Source organism: Vidua macroura, chromosome 16 (genome assembly GCF_024509145.1).
Source record: "Vidua macroura isolate BioBank_ID:100142 chromosome 16, ASM2450914v1, whole genome shotgun sequence".
In the NCBI taxonomy this organism is placed as follows: domain Eukaryota; kingdom Metazoa; phylum Chordata; class Aves; order Passeriformes; family Viduidae; genus Vidua; species Vidua macroura.
The window spans coordinates 1,962,548-1,979,245 of record NC_071586.1 but is presented as its reverse complement, the minus strand read 5'-3'; the positions used below and the strand labels follow the sequence as shown (position 1 = coordinate 1,979,245).

Below are 16,698 nucleotides of genomic sequence, written 5' to 3'. Positions count from 1 at the left end.
CTAAGAACGATTTATTGCTCAGATAAACATCAGTCTCAGAGGACATGAGATTTTAGAGGAGCAGGCAGTCGGCCATAGCACAAAGTAGTCACAAGTTCTTTGTGACAAGGCAATATGTAACTTTGTAATTAAATAGACACTTGCCACAGGGTTTATTTTGCTTTTCTAACCTATCACCTTTACTTACTTCTGCTGCACTGTGGATACTTTTGTCCAATGGCTTCTATCTCGTTTGCACACATGCTTCTACTATAACTTCTGAACTCCAACCTACTCCATACTATTACATTACTACACTATAAACCCTTCACCATCTTACCCATAGAGTTTCTTTCTTACTTAAGGCATATTCTTACTTACAACTATAGAAACATAAGATTTTTCTACTTAATGTCTATATGTTGTATTTTTACATCAATCCTAGCTTCTCCCAAGGCTGAAAATCATACCCTTCAGTGTCTGTGGAAGTTCCTATTTTGCTGATTCCCACAACAGGGAGCAATGGACACTGACAGGTGCCCTTCCTCCCCAGGTGTGCTGCTGTGTCAGCACCACCGGCTGCTGAGCGGCAGCAACATGAAGCGCATCCGCCTGTGGTCCGTGGCCACCGTGCAGGAGCTGAGGCTGAAAGGGCCCAATGCCAGGTAGGAGCTCGTGGCCCCTCACCTGGCAGCCCCCAGGACCTGTCTGAGAGGTGGCTTTTCGCAGGCAGACACCACGTGCAACCACGCTGCTCCTGCTACTCTTCATCCTTAGCTTTTTCTCTCCATCCCGTGACTGCTGATTCTTTCTGTCTGGATCTTTTGACTGAATTTTTGCCACAGGTAGCTGAACCCTCTTAATAGTGGAAGGGGGTGTTTATTGTGCCTGAGGTTTGTGTCAGTGGTTTGTAGGAATTCCTTTGGGAGAATTAGAAAAAATACCTTGCCTTTGTTTATTCTCTCATGCTATTGCATGCCCTATTTTTTTCTTTCCTGTAGAAAAAGTAGTTGAAGCACAAATCACAGAATCATGGAATGGTTTGAGTGGGAAGGAACCTTCAAGACCATCCCATTCCAACTGTCCCTGCCATGGGCAGGGACACTTTTCACTGTCCCAGGTTGCTCCAAGCTCTGTCCAACCTGGTCTTGGACACTTCCAGGGATCCAGGGGCAGCCACAGCTTCTCTGGGCACTCTGTGCCAGGGCCTTCCCACTCTCATGGAAAGAATTCCTTTTCTATATCCCATCTAATCCTGCCCTCTGGCAGTGGGAAGCCCCTCTCCCATGTCCTGTCACTCCAGGCTCCTGTCTGAAGTCCTTCTCCAGCTCTCTCTGAGTTCCTTTAGGCGCTGGAGGGGGCTCTGAGGGCTCCCAGGATGAACAACCCCAGCTCTCCCAGTCACTGTTCCCTGGACAGGAGCCCTTCATTGAACTGGCTCATTAGAAAGTTGGATTTAAAGCAGGCAGAGTGGCTGTTCCAACATCTGAGCCAGTCCTTCTCCCACCCTGCCTTCCTCCAGATCTGGCTCAGTCCTGCTGGAGCACGAGATCACCCTGGATGGGACCATTGTGAGCGCAGCCTTTGACGACTCCCTGGAAATGGGAATTGTGGGCACCACGGCAGGGACCCTGTGGTACATCAACTGGGTGGAGAGCACCAGCATCCGACTCATCAGTGGCCACAAGAACAAGGTCAGAGGAGCTGGGCCTGCTTTGAGTTTTGCTGTTGCTTCAGGGTGTCTTTCTGCTACAGAAAAAAAGGGTTCAAATGGTGGGAGAGAAGGTATTTTATGACAACTTGCAATGCACCTTGCCTGGTCCCACCTTTGGGGTTAGGTTTTCTGTGCATGGTCCATGGTGCAGTGCCTGGTCCTGCCTTTGGGGCTGAGTTTACTCTTTCCCATGATTGATAAGGTTGGAAAAGACCTTTAAGATCATCAAGTCCAAGCACCAACCCAGCACCACAAACAACATTCGCCATTAAACCATGTCCCCAGGTGCCACATCCATACATTTTTTGGACACTCTTGGGTATGGTGACCCCACCACTGCCCTGGGCAGCCTGTGCCAGTGCTTTTACAATGCTTTCTGTGAAGAAATTCTTCCTAATATTCAATCTAAATCTTCCCTGGTGGAAATTGAGGACATTTTCTCTTGTCCTGTTAGCCCAAAAGCAAAGCTCTGCACCATCCTATGTTCCCTCTCATCTGGTGTGTCCCATGAGCAGGATGAAGGGGCAGGGTAGCTGGTGTGCTCTGGGCTGTGGGACCCACAGAGCCCTGTTGCCTGCCTTTTCCCTGGAGCAGGTGACCGAGGTGTGCTTTAGTCCTGACGAGAGTCACTGTGCCACGTGCGGGGAGGACGGCAGCGTGAGGATCTGGGCTCTGTGCAGCACCGAGCTGGTGGTGCAGTTCCAGGTGCTCAACCAGGTAAGAGCTCGTGGCACATCAGTCCCTTCCCTCAGGGAAGTGTCCCCTGTGTCACCGTGTCTCTGCCAATTTCCTTGCAGAGCTGCCAGTGCCTGGCCTGGAAGCCTCGTCCCGTTGGGGTGTGGCCTTATCCCGGCGAGAGCCAGCACGTGGTGGCAGGGTACAGTGATGGCACTGTCCGTGTGTTCAGTGTTTCCAGGACAGAGATGGAGCTGAAAATGCACCCCCACGCTGCTGCACTGACAGCAGTCACCTACTCCACTGATGGTGAGGCTGCCTGGGGTGGCAGTGGGGACATGTGACCTCGGGGAACGTGGCTTGGTGCTGCCTGGGTTTACCCTGACCTCCAGCTGCTGTGTCCTGACCACCTGCCCAAAGCCCCAGGGCCAGGGAGAGCCACAGAAGTTGTCTCAGTGAGCTCTGGTGACTCTGCCAGCTGAGATGTGGTGACTGGGACACAGGAGGTGCTCTGGCTCTGGGATAGCCAAGGGGTTTGGGTACAACAAACACCTTTGTTTTATGATGTACTGTGGCTCTTCTTCAGTTTGGAGGTTTAGTGTGTCTCTGAGACATCTCATCAGCCCTTGACTGGGATGTTCCCAGCCTTTCACAGTGTTTCAGGACACTGGTATCCTGTAGTCTTGGACCTTTCTTCTCTGACCTTTTTTTCCTCCTACAAGAAGTGTCCCATTCTTTCTTCTCCTCTGCCATCAGGGGAAATGATCTTATCAGGGGGCAAGGATGGGATAGTGGCTGTCAGCAGCCCTCGCACTGGAATGACCATCCATGTCCTGGCTGACCACAAAGGTTCCCCCATCACCGTTCTCCAGTGCACCAGGAAGCAGGTGAGACCTCAGGAGTGAGTCCAGTCCCCATCTGTCACTGCACAGCTCTGGGAAGCAGCATGGTCAGCAAGTTTGCCTTGGTGTCCCTTGCTTTTCCTCTTTGGAAATCTTTCTCCATCCCCTCCAGCAACTTCTGAGCAGTTTTTCCAGGGATTTATTCAGTGGAATAAATCTCCATGTGTTGCAGGTGCAGCCTGAGTGAGGCTGTACCTGCAGGGGGACCTTTGGTGGCAGTTGTTGACACCCTGCACGCAGGTGTGACATGAACCTGTGCCCAGGTTCTTGGAGAGCAGCCCAGGCTGTGAGCCTGCAGCCCCTGTGCCCCCCAAAAATGGTCTTTGGTAGCCTGTACCATTCCTCTGTGGAGCTGGGAAGACTTGGCTGTGCAGCAGTGGGATGGTTTGAGTACCTCCTTTGTCCTCTTCGTGGAGAGTTTTTTCCCTTTGCACAGCAGAAATGGGAATAGTTTTCCCTAAGCTCTCAGGCTTTAAGATCATCTACATTGCAAGGCTGTGTTTCCTGGTAATCTGACACTGAGGAAATCCTCCTCGATTTGAGGTGAAGGACGTTGTTAGGGGACACATGGTATTGGAAATAACTCCCCTAGAAGGTGTGCAGATCCAGAGGGTGTCCCAAGGCAGAGAACTGTGTCATTCAGACCAGGATTTGGGTTGGAAAGGACCTTAAAAATCATCCATTTCCAGCCCCCTGTCACGGGCAGGGACCCCTCTCACTAGACCAGGTTGCTCCAGCCTGGCTTTGGACACTTCCAGGGATGGAGCAGCCCCAAACAGAGGTTAATCGTGGCTTTCATCCCCTAAACACAAGTCCCATGTTCCCATGAGTTCCTGTCCCACTCTTTACTGTCCCCCTCCTGCAAAGCCTCTGTGCCCCCAGAAGCACAGGGCTGTGTTTCTGCTCACAGTACCACGACCTCGGGGTGGAAGGAGGGGAGCTCTGGCTGGCCACCAGCTCCGACCGCCGGGTCAGCGTCTGGGCCTCTGACTGGCTCCAGGACAAGTGTGAGCTCCTCGACTGGCTCAGCTTCCCAGCCCCTGCTGGCCCTGAGGTGAGTGTGGCACCTGCCAGGCCCTGCCTGCTCCTGGTATGAGGCTGGACACCGGCAGAGATGGAGGAGGGAGCACTCTCAGAGAGTGAGTGTGTGCTTAGGGAAGGCATCTCTGTTAGTCCAGTTCACAGAGTGTCTTGCCAATGCACCTTCTTGGGTGTGGAAAGAAAGTGTAGCAGTGCCAGACTGCCCTGGAGCACTGACTTTTAAGCGTGAGAAACCCTAAACTGCACCTGCAAAGAGCTGACAGCCCTGTGGCAGCAAAGCAGAGCCCAGGCAGCAGTGAGCACGGTGTGCAGGAGGGGAGAGCTAATTTTGAGTGTACTGCTAATTGTGACACTCCCGAGGAGTGTGAGTACTCTGAGCCAGGAACGTGGTGATGGCTTCCCAGAGCCAAGTACTCAGCCCTGTGTGTCCCTGCCACTTGGCAGAAGCCACTGGCTCCAGCCCAGGGGTAGGGTTTGGGCAGCAGGACACCTGCTAGAAAAGCAGGAGGATCTGTGTTGGAGAGGATGGAGATGGTCCCTGGTGCAGGTGACATTGGCAGACAGAAGGGAGCTGGGTGTTTTTGGGGGACAAGAGGCAGTGCCTCAGCCTGGGTCCATACAGCAGCTGAGTTCTGTCAATAATTCTTCTGTTCATTTCCAAAAAGATGCCTTTCCTCTGGAAAGAAGCTCACTACAGCTCTCCCTACAGCGTGAAGGTTTGATCTTGCATCCCCTGCTCAAGATCTGCCTCCTGGGCCCTGTTTTCTTGTGTTAAGCTGATCATAACCAAATCCCAGCTGCAAGCCCATGCAGCAGTATATCTCAGTGGGAATTCGACCTGTTGGACCTTCATGGGACCTGCTCCTACAACATTAAACAATTTGCTTCAGGTTTCCATGGCAGGGCGTAGTTGTTCCTTGCTTTTCCTGAGCCAGAGATGGGGATGCAAGAGGGAGGCAGCAGCTTTCACCATACTCATGTGCCACTGCTCAAACACTCACAGCCCTGGGGTCCCTCTGTGCTCTCCTTTTATCTCTCACTGATCCAGTCAGAGAATCCAGCCTCAGTTTAGTTGCCTCTGGTTTCCCTCACCAGGGTCTTGACAGCCTCCCTCCCAGCCTGGCTGCGTTCTGCCCTTGGGAACACGGTGTCCTGGTCTACGTGGGCTTTGGGCTGCAGAAGGAAGCTTTGTTCTACAGCCTGAGGAAGAAACAGGTACTTGTCCCCTGCCATGGACAGTGGGGGCTGGCACAGCTGCCCTGTGTGTTACCCTCAGTCACAGGGCTGTGGGCTCAGGCAGCTGCTCAGGGAACAGATTTTCATCTTGGAAAGTCCCGAGTGTGGCCCAGGTGAGCAGCAGAGCCCTGCCCCTGCCTCAGGCTGCATCCAGGCAGGCAGCCAGTCCCTGATTCCAGGGAGGGGAAGGCTCTGCTTCCAGAGCACTGACGCTCTCTCCATTGTCTCCGGGATGCCTGGGGCAGCTTTAGGAGCCGTGCACCCTCAGCCTCCCCATCACCCTCCTTAGGGCTGTGGCTGCACAGCTGTGGGTGCTGCTTTCCCCCTTTGAGCTGCCCGTGTTTCTCTTGCTGGGCTGCAGGTGCTCAGGAAGATCTCCCTGCCAGCCTTTGCCACGTCCCTCAGCCTGTCCCCAGCTGCACCTTTCATGGCCCTCGGCTTCGGTGGTGAGTGCTGGGGGTGCCTGGGCCCCTCCTTCTTCTGCCAGAGGGGAAACAAGTGTCCTTATTCCTCCAAACAAGAGACACATCCTCAAACCTGGGAGCTATGGTCCAGGGCAAGGAGAAACCTCCAGGAGACTCCTGGGTCACAAAGGAGATGCATGAGGTCAATCCTGCTTGTCCACAGGCAGGGTTTGGCACTGGAATGACTCCAGGGTTCTTGGCGGTCTCCATTTCTGCAGCCTCTGAGGCAGCAGGGACCTTCCCACATCATGGGGATGGGCAGGACCCTGCTCCTGGCAAGGGCACCTCGCTCCTGGGGTAGTTTGGGTCTATTTATCCTGTGTCACTCGGCTCAGCAACTCAACTTCCAGCTCAGCAGCAGGGAGAGCCTGGGGAGCGACTGGGAACGGTGCTTATTGCGGAGAAAAGACGTGGAGAGGGGCTGGGGTGACTGGAAACAGGGCTTCTGGCTGGGAAAGGACAGGGAGAGGGTCTGAGGCTGAAGGGGAATGGTGCTTCTGGCTAGAACAAGATACGGAAAGGGGATGGGAGGTGACCACAAATGGTGCTTCTGGCAGGGACTAGAGATGGAGAAAGTGTGTGAGTGACAGGGAAGGGTGGTCGTGGCAGGGCCAAGCCCCAGGGAGCGGGTCTGGAGGGTGACTGGGGCCAGTCCTGGCCCAGCCCTGAGCCGCTCCTCTCCCCAGACCGGCTGCTGCGGCTGCAGCCCTGCCCCGCCGGGGACCCGCAGGACTACAGCGGCCACGACGACACCGTGCACCTCTGCCGCTTCGCGCCCTCCGGCCGCCGCCTCCTCACGGCGTCCCACAGCGCCGTGCTCGTGTGGGAGCTCACGGGCGCCTGAGCCCGGCTGGCCCTGGACCAGCGACGCTTCTCCAGCGGGGCCTGCCCCGGGACAGGCCGCGGCTCCGGCCGCAACCAGGCCACACCGCCGCCCCAACCGCTGCAGGGGCCGGCGGCGGCGGCTGGCCCGCCTGCGGCCCCGCCCGGCCCTGGAATGTGTTTCACGGCCCCGTTCGCCGTTTGTTGTCGTTAAACGTTTTTTCCTTAATAAACCATCGAAAGACCGACGCCGGAGGTCTCGCTGTGCTGGCCCCGCCAGGGGGCGCCGCGGTGCCCCGCGCCGCTCTGCGCCGCCGCTCGGTGGTGCGGCCGGAAGTGGGGGGGGCCGGGCAGGCGGCGGCGCCGCCATGAAGCGGGACGTGCGGATCCTCCTGCTCGGGGAGGGTGAGGGGCGCGGGGGGCACGGGGCCGGGGAGGCTCCTCCAGCACGGCAAGGGGGAGGGGGACGGGGATCCCTGGGGAGACGGCTCTCCTGCAGGGGAGGGGCGGGGGGCCCAGGTGGACCCCCCCGTCACTGGCAGGACCAGGGCAGAGACCGGGCCCGTCATTGTCAGCAGCCGATCCGTGGTGTCACGGCTCCGATCGTGGCTCCCACCTGCCGCTGTCCCCTTCAAGCTCTGCCGTGCCGGGGCCAATGTCAACGTCCTCCCTTTATTTCCTAGCCCAGGTGGGGAAGACGTCCCTGATCATGGCTCTGGTGGGAGAGGAGTTTCCTGAAGAGGTGAGTGGGGAGGGGACGCGCACGCCCCCAGCCCGGGCCCCGTCGCTGGGTGGGACAGCTCTGTCCCCAGTGTCCCCGCTGGAGATGGGGGTGTCTGGGAGGTGCTCGCAGCTCCTGGGGCTGTGACAGCCACGGGGCTGGTTCAGGTGAGGTCAGTGAGGACTGCACGGAGCTCCAGCTGAAGTGATGTTTTCCTCAGTTTGTGCTCTGATTCCCACCTGGGGGCTGGTCCTGACTTGCAGCTCTCTCTGCCCTGAGGAGGGTGTTGGTGCCTCCCAGGGCCCCACTTGCTGCTGCTGGGGGTCTCTGTCACCAGCACAGCGGGGCTGGCACCACCACAGCGCCCTTGGAAGGGGCCAGCCTCATTCCCTGCCCGCTGCACCCTCTGGAGATGGGTTTGGTGCTCTGAGCCAGGCCAGCTGTGAGCAGCAGCACCCAGCCAGCTGTGCTCCTCGACAGCTTGCTGTCCCAGCACAGTTTGGGTAGGGAAATGGAATCAGTCTGTCCAGGCACGTTTTCCCTGAGCCTCCTGTGGTTTCTCCCGCTGCCCATGAGTGCCCTCCATGGTGTTGTGCTGGGCAGCATCAGCTCAGGGGTTTGGGGGAACCAGCCCTGCAGCCCTTCCCTGCTCCCAGCCCAGCGCTGCTCCCAGAGGAGCCCAGGGCTTATCTCCACCAGCTTCAGGAGCTTCGTGTGAGGGAGGCAGGTGGAAGTTCCACCTCGAGGACGCTGCCTGTACAAGAGCTGGAGTGGAGGGGGCTGCTGCAGCCCGGTGGGCCAAGAGCGATCCGTGATGCACAGCTCATCCTGCCCTGGCAGTGGCCAAGGCTCTCAAGTCCCTTGTCACCTGTCCTGCTTGGCTGGACGGGGTGTGCTGCCTTTGCAGGTGCCCCCCCGGGCAGAGGAGATCACGATCCCGGCCGATGTCACCCCTGAGAAGGTCCCCACGCACATAGTGGACTACTCAGGTAGGGCCCTGTCCTGCCTGGCTTCTCCCATTCCCTGCCTGGCTGAGGGGATTGGGATGGGTGGCCCTGCCTGGGCAGGTGGTGATGGCTTCGTTCCCCTTCCAGAGTCGGAGCAGACAGAGGAGGAGCTGCAGGAGGAGATCGCCAAGGTGAGCAGGGCTGGTCAGGATGGGGACAGGAGGCTGTGGTCCCCAGGGGACACATGGCTGCTCCCCTCCCCTCCCTGTTAGCCACCCAGAGAGGCACAGGCAGTTGGTTATCCACGGATTAATGCTCCTAGTTTGTTTAGAGGCTTGTTTAATCCTGCTCTGTCTTGTAAGCTGTTGTGTGTGGCTTGTCCAAGCCCTCCAGGGAGCCTCCAGAAGGCGAGTGGCAGGGGCAGCTCACTGCCCACGGGAGGAGGAGGAGGCAGGAGCAGACATTGTGCTCTCAGCCTCGGGATATTCCCCACGGACTCAGAAGAGGGAGAAGCAGTTGCTGGGTTTGGGCAAGACCCCTGCTCCCTGCATTAGCTCCCTGTGGCTGCCTGATGAAGCGGTTGCACAGAGGAGTTAATTTGGGGGCTGGAGCCCCTGGCGAGCACTGGGCAGGGAGGAGATGAGGGAGCCCTCAGAGCAGCCATGGAGGAATAATTAAGTTGTCTGGCTGGGTTGAACCCAGCTGCTCTTTGCCCTGGGATTAACTTTGACTCTGTAGACATGAGGCCCTTTTAATTATGGATAATAAAACCATCTCTCTCACGTGAGCAAAGCTATTTAATCTCCCAACCCCGGTGGCTAACGGCCGAGGAGGTGGGCACGGGGGTCCTGCTCCCTCCACCCAGACAGCAGGAGTACACAGAAGCTTTAAATGGCTCCAGGAAATCCTGCCTAAACCCTTGTGTGTCCTCGGATTAGCATTAAACTCTCTGCTGAAAGGACCAGTGATCCCTCCTGTCTGCTTCCGATAAAGCCTCGGTGCTGGCCCTGTCTGCAGGGGGTCAGGAGGGGAGGAGGGCCGGGACACGGGAGGGGGATCTGGGCCAGCAGGCACGGGAGCAGCAGCTCCCGAGGCAGAGGAGCTGCTCCCAGCAGCTCGTGGGCTCGTGCAGAGGGTGCAGGGGGCTGTGTACGTGTCCACGCTCACGTGCGCTCGGCCGCTGCGCTTCCCTGGCAGCTCAGGCGGCGTTCCCTGCCGCCCTGGCATTCCCTGCCGCCCTGGCATTCCCTGCACCCACGGGTGTGGCAGGGATCCCTTCACCACCCTCTCCTGCTTCTCTTGCAGGCCAACGTGGTTTGCATGGTGTACGATGTCACCAAGGAGGCCACCATTGACAAGGTAATGTGTCTCCACCACAGCCCCGCTCCAACAGCAGGGCCAGAGAGGGTTCCCAGTGCTGGGGTTTCCACGCTGCCCTGTGGTGTGGGCACATACTGATGGCCCCTGGCACTGTGGGATTTTGGGTCAGAGACTCCTGCAAGCAGAAGCTGAGCCCCACCAAGGTTGCTCCCTCACAGCAGGACAGCAGGCTTGTTGCATCCTGGTACTGTCTTCCAGCATCCCTGGGGCTGCTCTGCCTGCTGGTGTGAAGGAATGCTGGGGAGCAGATGGCTGCAGGGCCCTGTTCCTACCTGCTTGGGAGCTGCCTCTCCCTCCCCAGGCTGTGCTGACAGCCCTTTCCCTCTGCTCACCTTCCAGATTCGCACAAAGTGGATCCCCATGGTGAACGGGGGACTTGAAAAGGGATCCAGGTACCGTGTGGGGTGTGATCTGTGGATGCAGAATTGGGGGATCCTGGGGGCTGTGGGGTTCCCACCATCCTCACCTCTTTCTGAGGGTACTGTGAGCAAACCAGCTTTGTGGTTTGATCCAGGCCAGGTTGAATGGGGCTTGAACCATGGTCTAACAGAGGTGTCCCTGCCCATGGCTGGGGGAGGGATGAGGTGAACTTTAAGGTCCCTCCCAACCAAAACCACTCCAGGACTGTGGTTTGTGGCCAGACCACTTAGAGCAGAAGCACACGGACACTTTCCTCCACTAGAGATCCAGTTGAGGCAGGGGGTCACTGAGGGAGGGATCCTTCTGCCCCCTTGATCTCTTCTCAGCCAGGCAGGGAGAGGAGGCTGCCAGGGGGATCTGGGAATGCAGAAGCTTTAGTCTGTGTTTAGATCTCTTGGGCAGAAGGCTGTTGTGCTGGATTAAAGGCTCCTGAGCATATTGTTGCTGGGTGAAAGCATAAGCAGGATCAGGCAGTCTGTTTCTCCAGATGGATGCTTCCGGCTGTGGGAGGCAGAAAAGCTGCTCTGGACCTTGCAGAGGAGAGCTGGGGCCTCCCTAACGTGCCCATGGGAGCACCAATGGCTGGGACAGTGCTGGGACCAAGGGAGGGGTGGCCTCACTTGTGCTCTGTGTCTTTCCTAGAATCCCCATTATTTTAGTGGGAAACAAGTCTGACCTGCAGGTGGGCAGCTCCATGGAGGTCATCCTGCCCATCATGAACCAGTTTTCGGAGATTGAGACCTGCGTGGAGGTGCGGGAGCTGGGGGGGTGTGTGGAGCCTCCCTGAGGGGTTGGAATGATGGTTTGGTGGGAGTCAGGGAGCCTCTGTGCTCCTGGAGAGCTGCCCTGATGATGTTGCTCTACACGAGTCACCCTGTCCAGGGGCTGAGAGCCTGTCCTTTGGGCTTTCTGTCCTTTACCCCTTGCCAAGGAGCAGCTTTCAGTGTGTGCCCTCTGTGGCTCTCTAGTTGGAGCTCCACACAGGCCCTGTTGGTTCTGGGGCTGTGGAATGGACACAGCAAAGCCAGAGCAAAACCCAGGAGATTGCCCCTTTGGATTTTTCCTCATGGTGGGCAAATGTTGCTCTGGGCTTTGAGGCACTGCTAGTCTGGCTGGGGGAGACTGTATCATCCTCCTCCTGCCCTTTTCATCAGGGCTGTCTCTTCTTCTGAATCCCCAGTGCTCTGCCAAGAACCTCAAGAACATCTCTGAGCTCTTCTACTACGCCCAGAAAGCTGTGCTGCATCCCACTGCCCCGCTCTACGACCCGGAGGAGAAGCAGGTGGGCTCCTGGAGGAATCTCCTTCCCATCACGCTACTCTGGACTGGAGGTTTTGGAATGCAAGTGGAGGGTTTGGGCTGGCACAGACAGTGCCCATCTCCTGTGCTCAGTACAGCCAGCTGGGCAGACAGACACCTGCAAGGACTTGGGTGTGTTGGGGCAGAAGCCCTCATGCTCCAGCCTGTGTCTTGGTTGTGGAGGGAAAGGGTGTGGCAGAAAAATTCCCCATGGATTGTCCTCTCTGACTTTAGATTGGATATTAGGAAAAATTTCTTCATAGTAAGGGTGGTCAGGCACTGGCACAGGTGGGGTGGAGTGGAGTCAGCATTCCTGGAAGGATTTAAAAGCTCTGTGGATGTGGCACTTGGGGACACGGGCTAGTGGTGGCCTTGGCAGTGCTGGGGGAACAGCTGGACTCAGATTTTGGAGCGTTTTTCCAACCTTAATGAGTCCGTGATTCCCACCTCCAAGGAGGCTGTGGTACTGGCCTAGAAGTGCAGGAAGGGAGCCCTCTGTGTGTGGGGCTGCAGGAGGAAGGGCCAGGCTGTGGCTGGTGCCCTGTCATTGTCACGGTGGTTGGTCCTTGCAGCTCAAACCCGCCTGTGCTCGAGCACTGACCCGGATCTTCAACCTCTCGGACCAGGACAACAACCAGATCCTCAGTGATGAGGAGCTCAACTACTTCCAGGTAGGGTGGCTGCAGAGCTGAGGAGTTCCCCAGTGCCTGGGATTCCCTTTCCAGCAGGGAAGCTGTCCCTCCTGGCACAGCTGTCCCGTTCCTCTTTGGTGTTTCTGTGGCACAGCCGAAGCACTGCAGGGTGCATCTCTGAGCATGTGGGGTTCCATCTTCCTAAACTTGGGCTGAGTTTGCTCTGCTGTGGGAAGGTCAGGAGGCTCTGGAGATGCTGAGAGTCCTAAATTACTGGGATGTTGAAGAACAGGGGTTTGGTCAAGGCCTAAGGCAGAAATGAGCTGGGTAGATTTTCCCTCCCTGAAACCCCATTCCTTGCCAGGGGAGATGGAACCTGGTGAGACAGGATTGTGCTCTCTGGGTACTTTGCTGACAATGGCCTTCATTCTCTTGGGAGGCAGAAGTCTTGTTTTGGAAACCCCCTGGCTCCCCAGGCCCTGGAGGATGTGAAGATGGTTGTGTGGAAGAACACGACAGACGGGGTGCAGGACAATGGCCTCACCTTGAACGGTAACAGCCTGAGGGCACCCTGCTTCTTCCCAGGGATGGGGGGGACCCACCTCCTTCAGCACACCCCAGGGGGCCCTGTCCTTGGCCTGAGCCTCCTGGCTCTCATTCCAAGCCTAATTAGTCCCTCTTGTTAAAACAAGCCTGCTGTGGCTACTAGATCTCTCTGTCCCAGCAGTCTTTTCCCAGGGAGAGCGTGGCTGAGGAATGGACCCCTGAGCCTGAGCTGACTCCACTGTGGCTGAGCCCCCTGATCTCTCCTGCAGGCTTCCTCTTCCTCAACACCCTCTTCATCCAGAGGGGCAGGCACGAGACCACCTGGACCATCCTGCGCCGCTTTGGCTACGACGACGAGCTGGAGCTGACAGATGACTACTTGTACCCACAGTGCGTGTCCAGGGCTGGGCAGGGGGTCACATGCCTGTGGTGCATGGCTCAGCATCCCCAGCACCTTGGCTGCATCCTTCCTGCACCCCAGGAGCTGCTGTGGGCCCTTAGGTCAGGGTCAGGTTCGCAGTCCTTGCCTTCCCCTGGGGCAGGAGCTGACACGTGCGGTCAGGGACAAATACAGTGGGGTCAGGGATTGCTGATTTAGGCAGACAGAAAGGGGGGGAATGAAATCCAGACTTGCCTTGACATCAGCAAGGAGTTCTTGGAGGCTGCTGTGTCCCTGGCTGAGCGAGGCAGAGCGGCTCTGTCGGGAGCAGTGAGCTGTCAGCACGGCTGATTGTGCGGCTGCTGTCTCTTCTCTGCTCCCTGCCACTCTGGAGATGAGGAGCTGGCAGGAATTGGAAGGGTTTGGCTTGGGAGCTGCCTCCTCCTCTTCCCAGAGAGCAGGCTGCAGGGAGGTGACAGGGACACGCTGGTGGATGGCACCCTGGGGCACTGCTGTGCCCTGCTGAAGCCCTGGGCGTGAGGCAGAGCGAGGGCACAGCATCTCCTGGGCTGCTTGGGATGTGCCAGGGAAAGGCCACTGTGCATCCTCAGGGGATTCTCCCCGAAATAAAGGGGCTGTGTCAACAAATAGCCAGGCCTGGAGGCAACAGCTGACCTTGAGCAGGGAGGGAGGGGGGAGCTGTGTCCTCTGGGTGAGATGTGCTCACACACTGCCCTTCATTCAGGGCTTGAGGAGGTTCATTTGGGTGTCTGAACTGGAGAATAAGACATGAAAGATAAAAGGAAGGTTTAGGTCGGGTAGTAGGAAAAAATCCTTTGCTGAAAAGGGTGGTCAGGCACTGGCACAGCTGCTCAGGGCAGTGGTGGAATCACTGGAGGGATTTAAAGCCATGTCGATGTGGCACTTGGGGATGTGGGTCAGTGGTGGCCTTGACAGTGTTGAAACAGTTGGACTAAATCAGAGAGGGCTTTTCCAACCTAAATAATTCCATGCTTTTCCCAACAGGTTCCGTGTGCCCCCCGGCTGCTCCACGGAGCTCAACCACTTGGGATACCAGTTCCTGCAGAGGCTCTTCGAGAAGCACGACAAGGTGGGCAGCAGGGCAGGGGCTGCAGGGGAGGGGATGCTCTGCTGGGGCTGCACATCTGCTCCCCTAACCACCCCTCTGTGCCAGGGAGCCCACAGAGCACCAGGGAAGGGCTTTCCTCTGCCACAGCATCCCCTCTTTGGAGGCTTTGGGAGAAGGAAGTGGCCACAGTAAGCTGTAGGTAGTCTGATGGCCTGTCAGGGACGTGGGGTTGTGGTCACTACTCTTGGCCAAAGGGCAGTTTGGATTTTGAGGGACTGGGTCTGAGTTGGCATCAAGCTGGCGTGGCCCTTTGTAGTGCCTGGCTGCAGCAGGCAGGGAATTGGGCAGGGAGGCAGGCAGGGAAGCGGGCACAGCTGCTGGCCAGCAGCCATGGACCAAACAGCAGCATCTGCCAGCCTGGTGGAGGGCTGCCAGGCTGGAGAGAAAGCAACACATTTGTGCCAAACTCGGGCTCTTGGAGCATGGGAGAAGGGGATGTATTGGATCTGCATGCACCTGCTCAGACTGGCTATTCAGATGTTGATGTGCATCTGGGCTATGGCAGCTCTGTGACAACAGGGAGTGGCTCAGGAATGGCAGCAGAGGGTGGACACACATCCTTGTGTGTCCAGGTCAGCTCTGTAGCCATGGGGAATGGCAGAACTGAATGGATGCACATTCCTGGGTGCCCAGGTACCAGCAGGTCCCCTTCAGGCACAGCAGCCTGAGTGCTGAGTTGGCCCTGTGGAAGGCCAAGCTGGCCTGATGCAGGCTGCTGTGGGACAGCCACCTCCAGGAATGCCAGGAACAGTAGCTGTGGGGTGGGCGTGGACAAGTCCTGCCTGGTTGCAGCAGCAATCCCACAGCATGTTTGCTGTTGTGCAGTGCTGGCAGTCCCTGAGGCACAGGCTCTGAGCTCGCCCAGCTCCGGCCTCGCTGCGGTCGATTGATTCCTGCCATTGACAGGATCCCTGTGACGGTGCACAGCGGGGAGCTGGCCGCTGTGGCAGGGCCCCCTCTGGGCAGGGGCTGGCTCCTGCCTCCCCCGGTGACTCCCTGTGTTTTGGCAGGACCAGGATGGAGCCCTGTCGCACACAGAGCTGCAGAACTTCTTCAGCGTGTTCCCCTGCGTGCCCTGGGGCCCCGAGCTCTACAACACGGTATGCACCACTGATAAAGGCCTGCTTTCCCTGCATGGATTCCTCTGCCAGTGGACGTAAGCTCAGTCCCTCTCCCTGGCCCTTGGTCACACCACTCAGCCCTTGCTGACCCTCCTGGCGTGCTCTGTCTCTCCAGGCTCGTGGCTTACCTGGACGTACGGCGCTGCTTGGAGTGCCTGGGCTACTTGGGCTACCCCATCCTCTCAGAGCAGGACTCCCAGACCCAAGCCCTCACAGGTACAGCCATGCCCTCCCCTTCTGTCACAACTTGGGTCCCTCCTGGCTCTCACCACCCTCTCTCCTGCCAGTAACCCGGGAGAAAAGGATTGACCTGGAGAAAGGACAGACCCAGAGGAATGTCTTCCTGTGCAAGGTGCTGGGAGCGCGGGGCGCAGGCAAGTCTGCCTTCCTGCAGGCCTTCCTCGGCAGGAGCCTGGCGGTGAGTGGCTGCTCCCTGCCTGGCCGCGCTCCCAGGGTGGAGCACGGGGCACAGCTGGGGGTCCTGGAGCGATCTGTCCCATGGTGGCACCTCTCTGCCCCTGGCCAGGCCTCCTGTGTGATGCCCTCCCTGCCCGTGCTTCACACCCTCTCCGTGCTGGTGGCTTTGGTGTCCGTATCGTGGCTAAAGCAGTGGGTCTGCTCCCTCTGCTTGTCCCGAGGGGCTGTGCCTTTCCCTGGTCTGACCACAGTGGTGCTGGCTTTCCCTGCCTGTTAGGAACAGCCCTATGACAGCCCTGGCTGCCCTTCAGGGGACTGTGGGGCCAGCGGGGCACAGGGCACTGTGAGACAGTCCCTCACCCAGCACTGCTCCTGTCTCCACCTGAGACCCCTGAGACGGTGTTTTCCTTGTGACAGGCCCAGAGGGAGAGCCCAGGACAGCCATCCCTCTACGCCATCAACACAGTGCAGGTCAATGGCCAGGAGAAGTACCTCATAGTAAGTCTGGGAGAGCAGGGAATTGTGCCGTGCCTGGCTCTTAGCAGGGCTGGGCTGTGTCCCTGTATCCTGGCACAGGGGGCTGGGCTGTGCCTGTGGCTGTGCTGGCACGGTCCATGTGCTGGTGTGAGGAGAGGAGCAGCTGGCCCCTGGGACACTGCAGTGCCACACCCCTGTCCCCTCTGCCCCAGCTGTACGAGGTCAGCGCTGACGCCACGTTCTCGAAGCCGTCGGACGCAGCCTGCGACGTCGCCTGCTTCATCTACAGCCTGAGCGACCCCAAATCCTTCAGCTACTGTGCCAGCATCTATAAGGTAGCTGGCAGGGACCCTGGGAGACTTAACAGTGGTCCTGG

At 58.0% G+C, this 16,698-nt stretch overlaps 1 protein-coding gene across 4 annotated transcripts in view; it reads left to right on the top strand.

Moving 5' to 3' along the window:
• The window catches only part of LOC128815397 (mitochondrial Rho GTPase 2), a 45,735-nt gene that overhangs the window by 25,379 nt on the left and 3,658 nt on the right, over positions 1-16,698 (top strand). Inside the window, exons 33-56 of one of the 4 annotated variants that reach the window (XM_053992105.1) lie at positions 533-644; positions 1,502-1,673; positions 2,288-2,410; positions 2,491-2,677; positions 3,125-3,255; positions 4,181-4,324; positions 5,407-5,526; positions 5,909-5,993; positions 7,517-7,575; positions 8,462-8,543; positions 8,649-8,692; positions 9,807-9,860; positions 10,221-10,273; positions 10,944-11,052; positions 11,482-11,583; positions 12,173-12,271; positions 12,676-12,784; positions 13,048-13,168; positions 14,184-14,268; positions 15,318-15,463; positions 15,544-15,644; positions 15,716-15,846; positions 16,263-16,343; positions 16,535-16,657. In XM_053992105.1, the coding sequence (XP_053848080.1) occupies positions 533-644; positions 1,502-1,673; positions 2,288-2,410; positions 2,491-2,677; positions 3,125-3,255; positions 4,181-4,324; positions 5,407-5,526; positions 5,909-5,993; positions 7,517-7,575; positions 8,462-8,543; positions 8,649-8,692; positions 9,807-9,860; positions 10,221-10,273; positions 10,944-11,052; positions 11,482-11,583; positions 12,173-12,271; positions 12,676-12,784; positions 13,048-13,168; positions 14,184-14,268; positions 15,318-15,463; positions 15,544-15,644; positions 15,716-15,846; positions 16,263-16,343; positions 16,535-16,657 (2,573 nt within the window). Of the gene's footprint in view, positions 1-532; positions 645-1,501; positions 1,674-2,287; positions 2,411-2,490; positions 2,678-3,124; positions 3,256-4,180; positions 4,325-5,406; positions 5,527-5,908; positions 5,994-6,697; positions 7,083-7,119; positions 7,239-7,516; positions 7,576-8,461; positions 8,544-8,648; positions 8,693-9,806; positions 9,861-10,220; positions 10,274-10,943; positions 11,053-11,481; positions 11,584-12,172; positions 12,272-12,675; positions 12,785-13,047; positions 13,169-14,183; positions 14,269-15,317; positions 15,464-15,543; positions 15,645-15,715; positions 15,847-16,262; positions 16,344-16,534; positions 16,658-16,698 lie in introns of those variants that run through there. The other 3 variants (XM_053992103.1, XM_053992104.1, XM_053992102.1) reach the window with 3 other exon arrangements.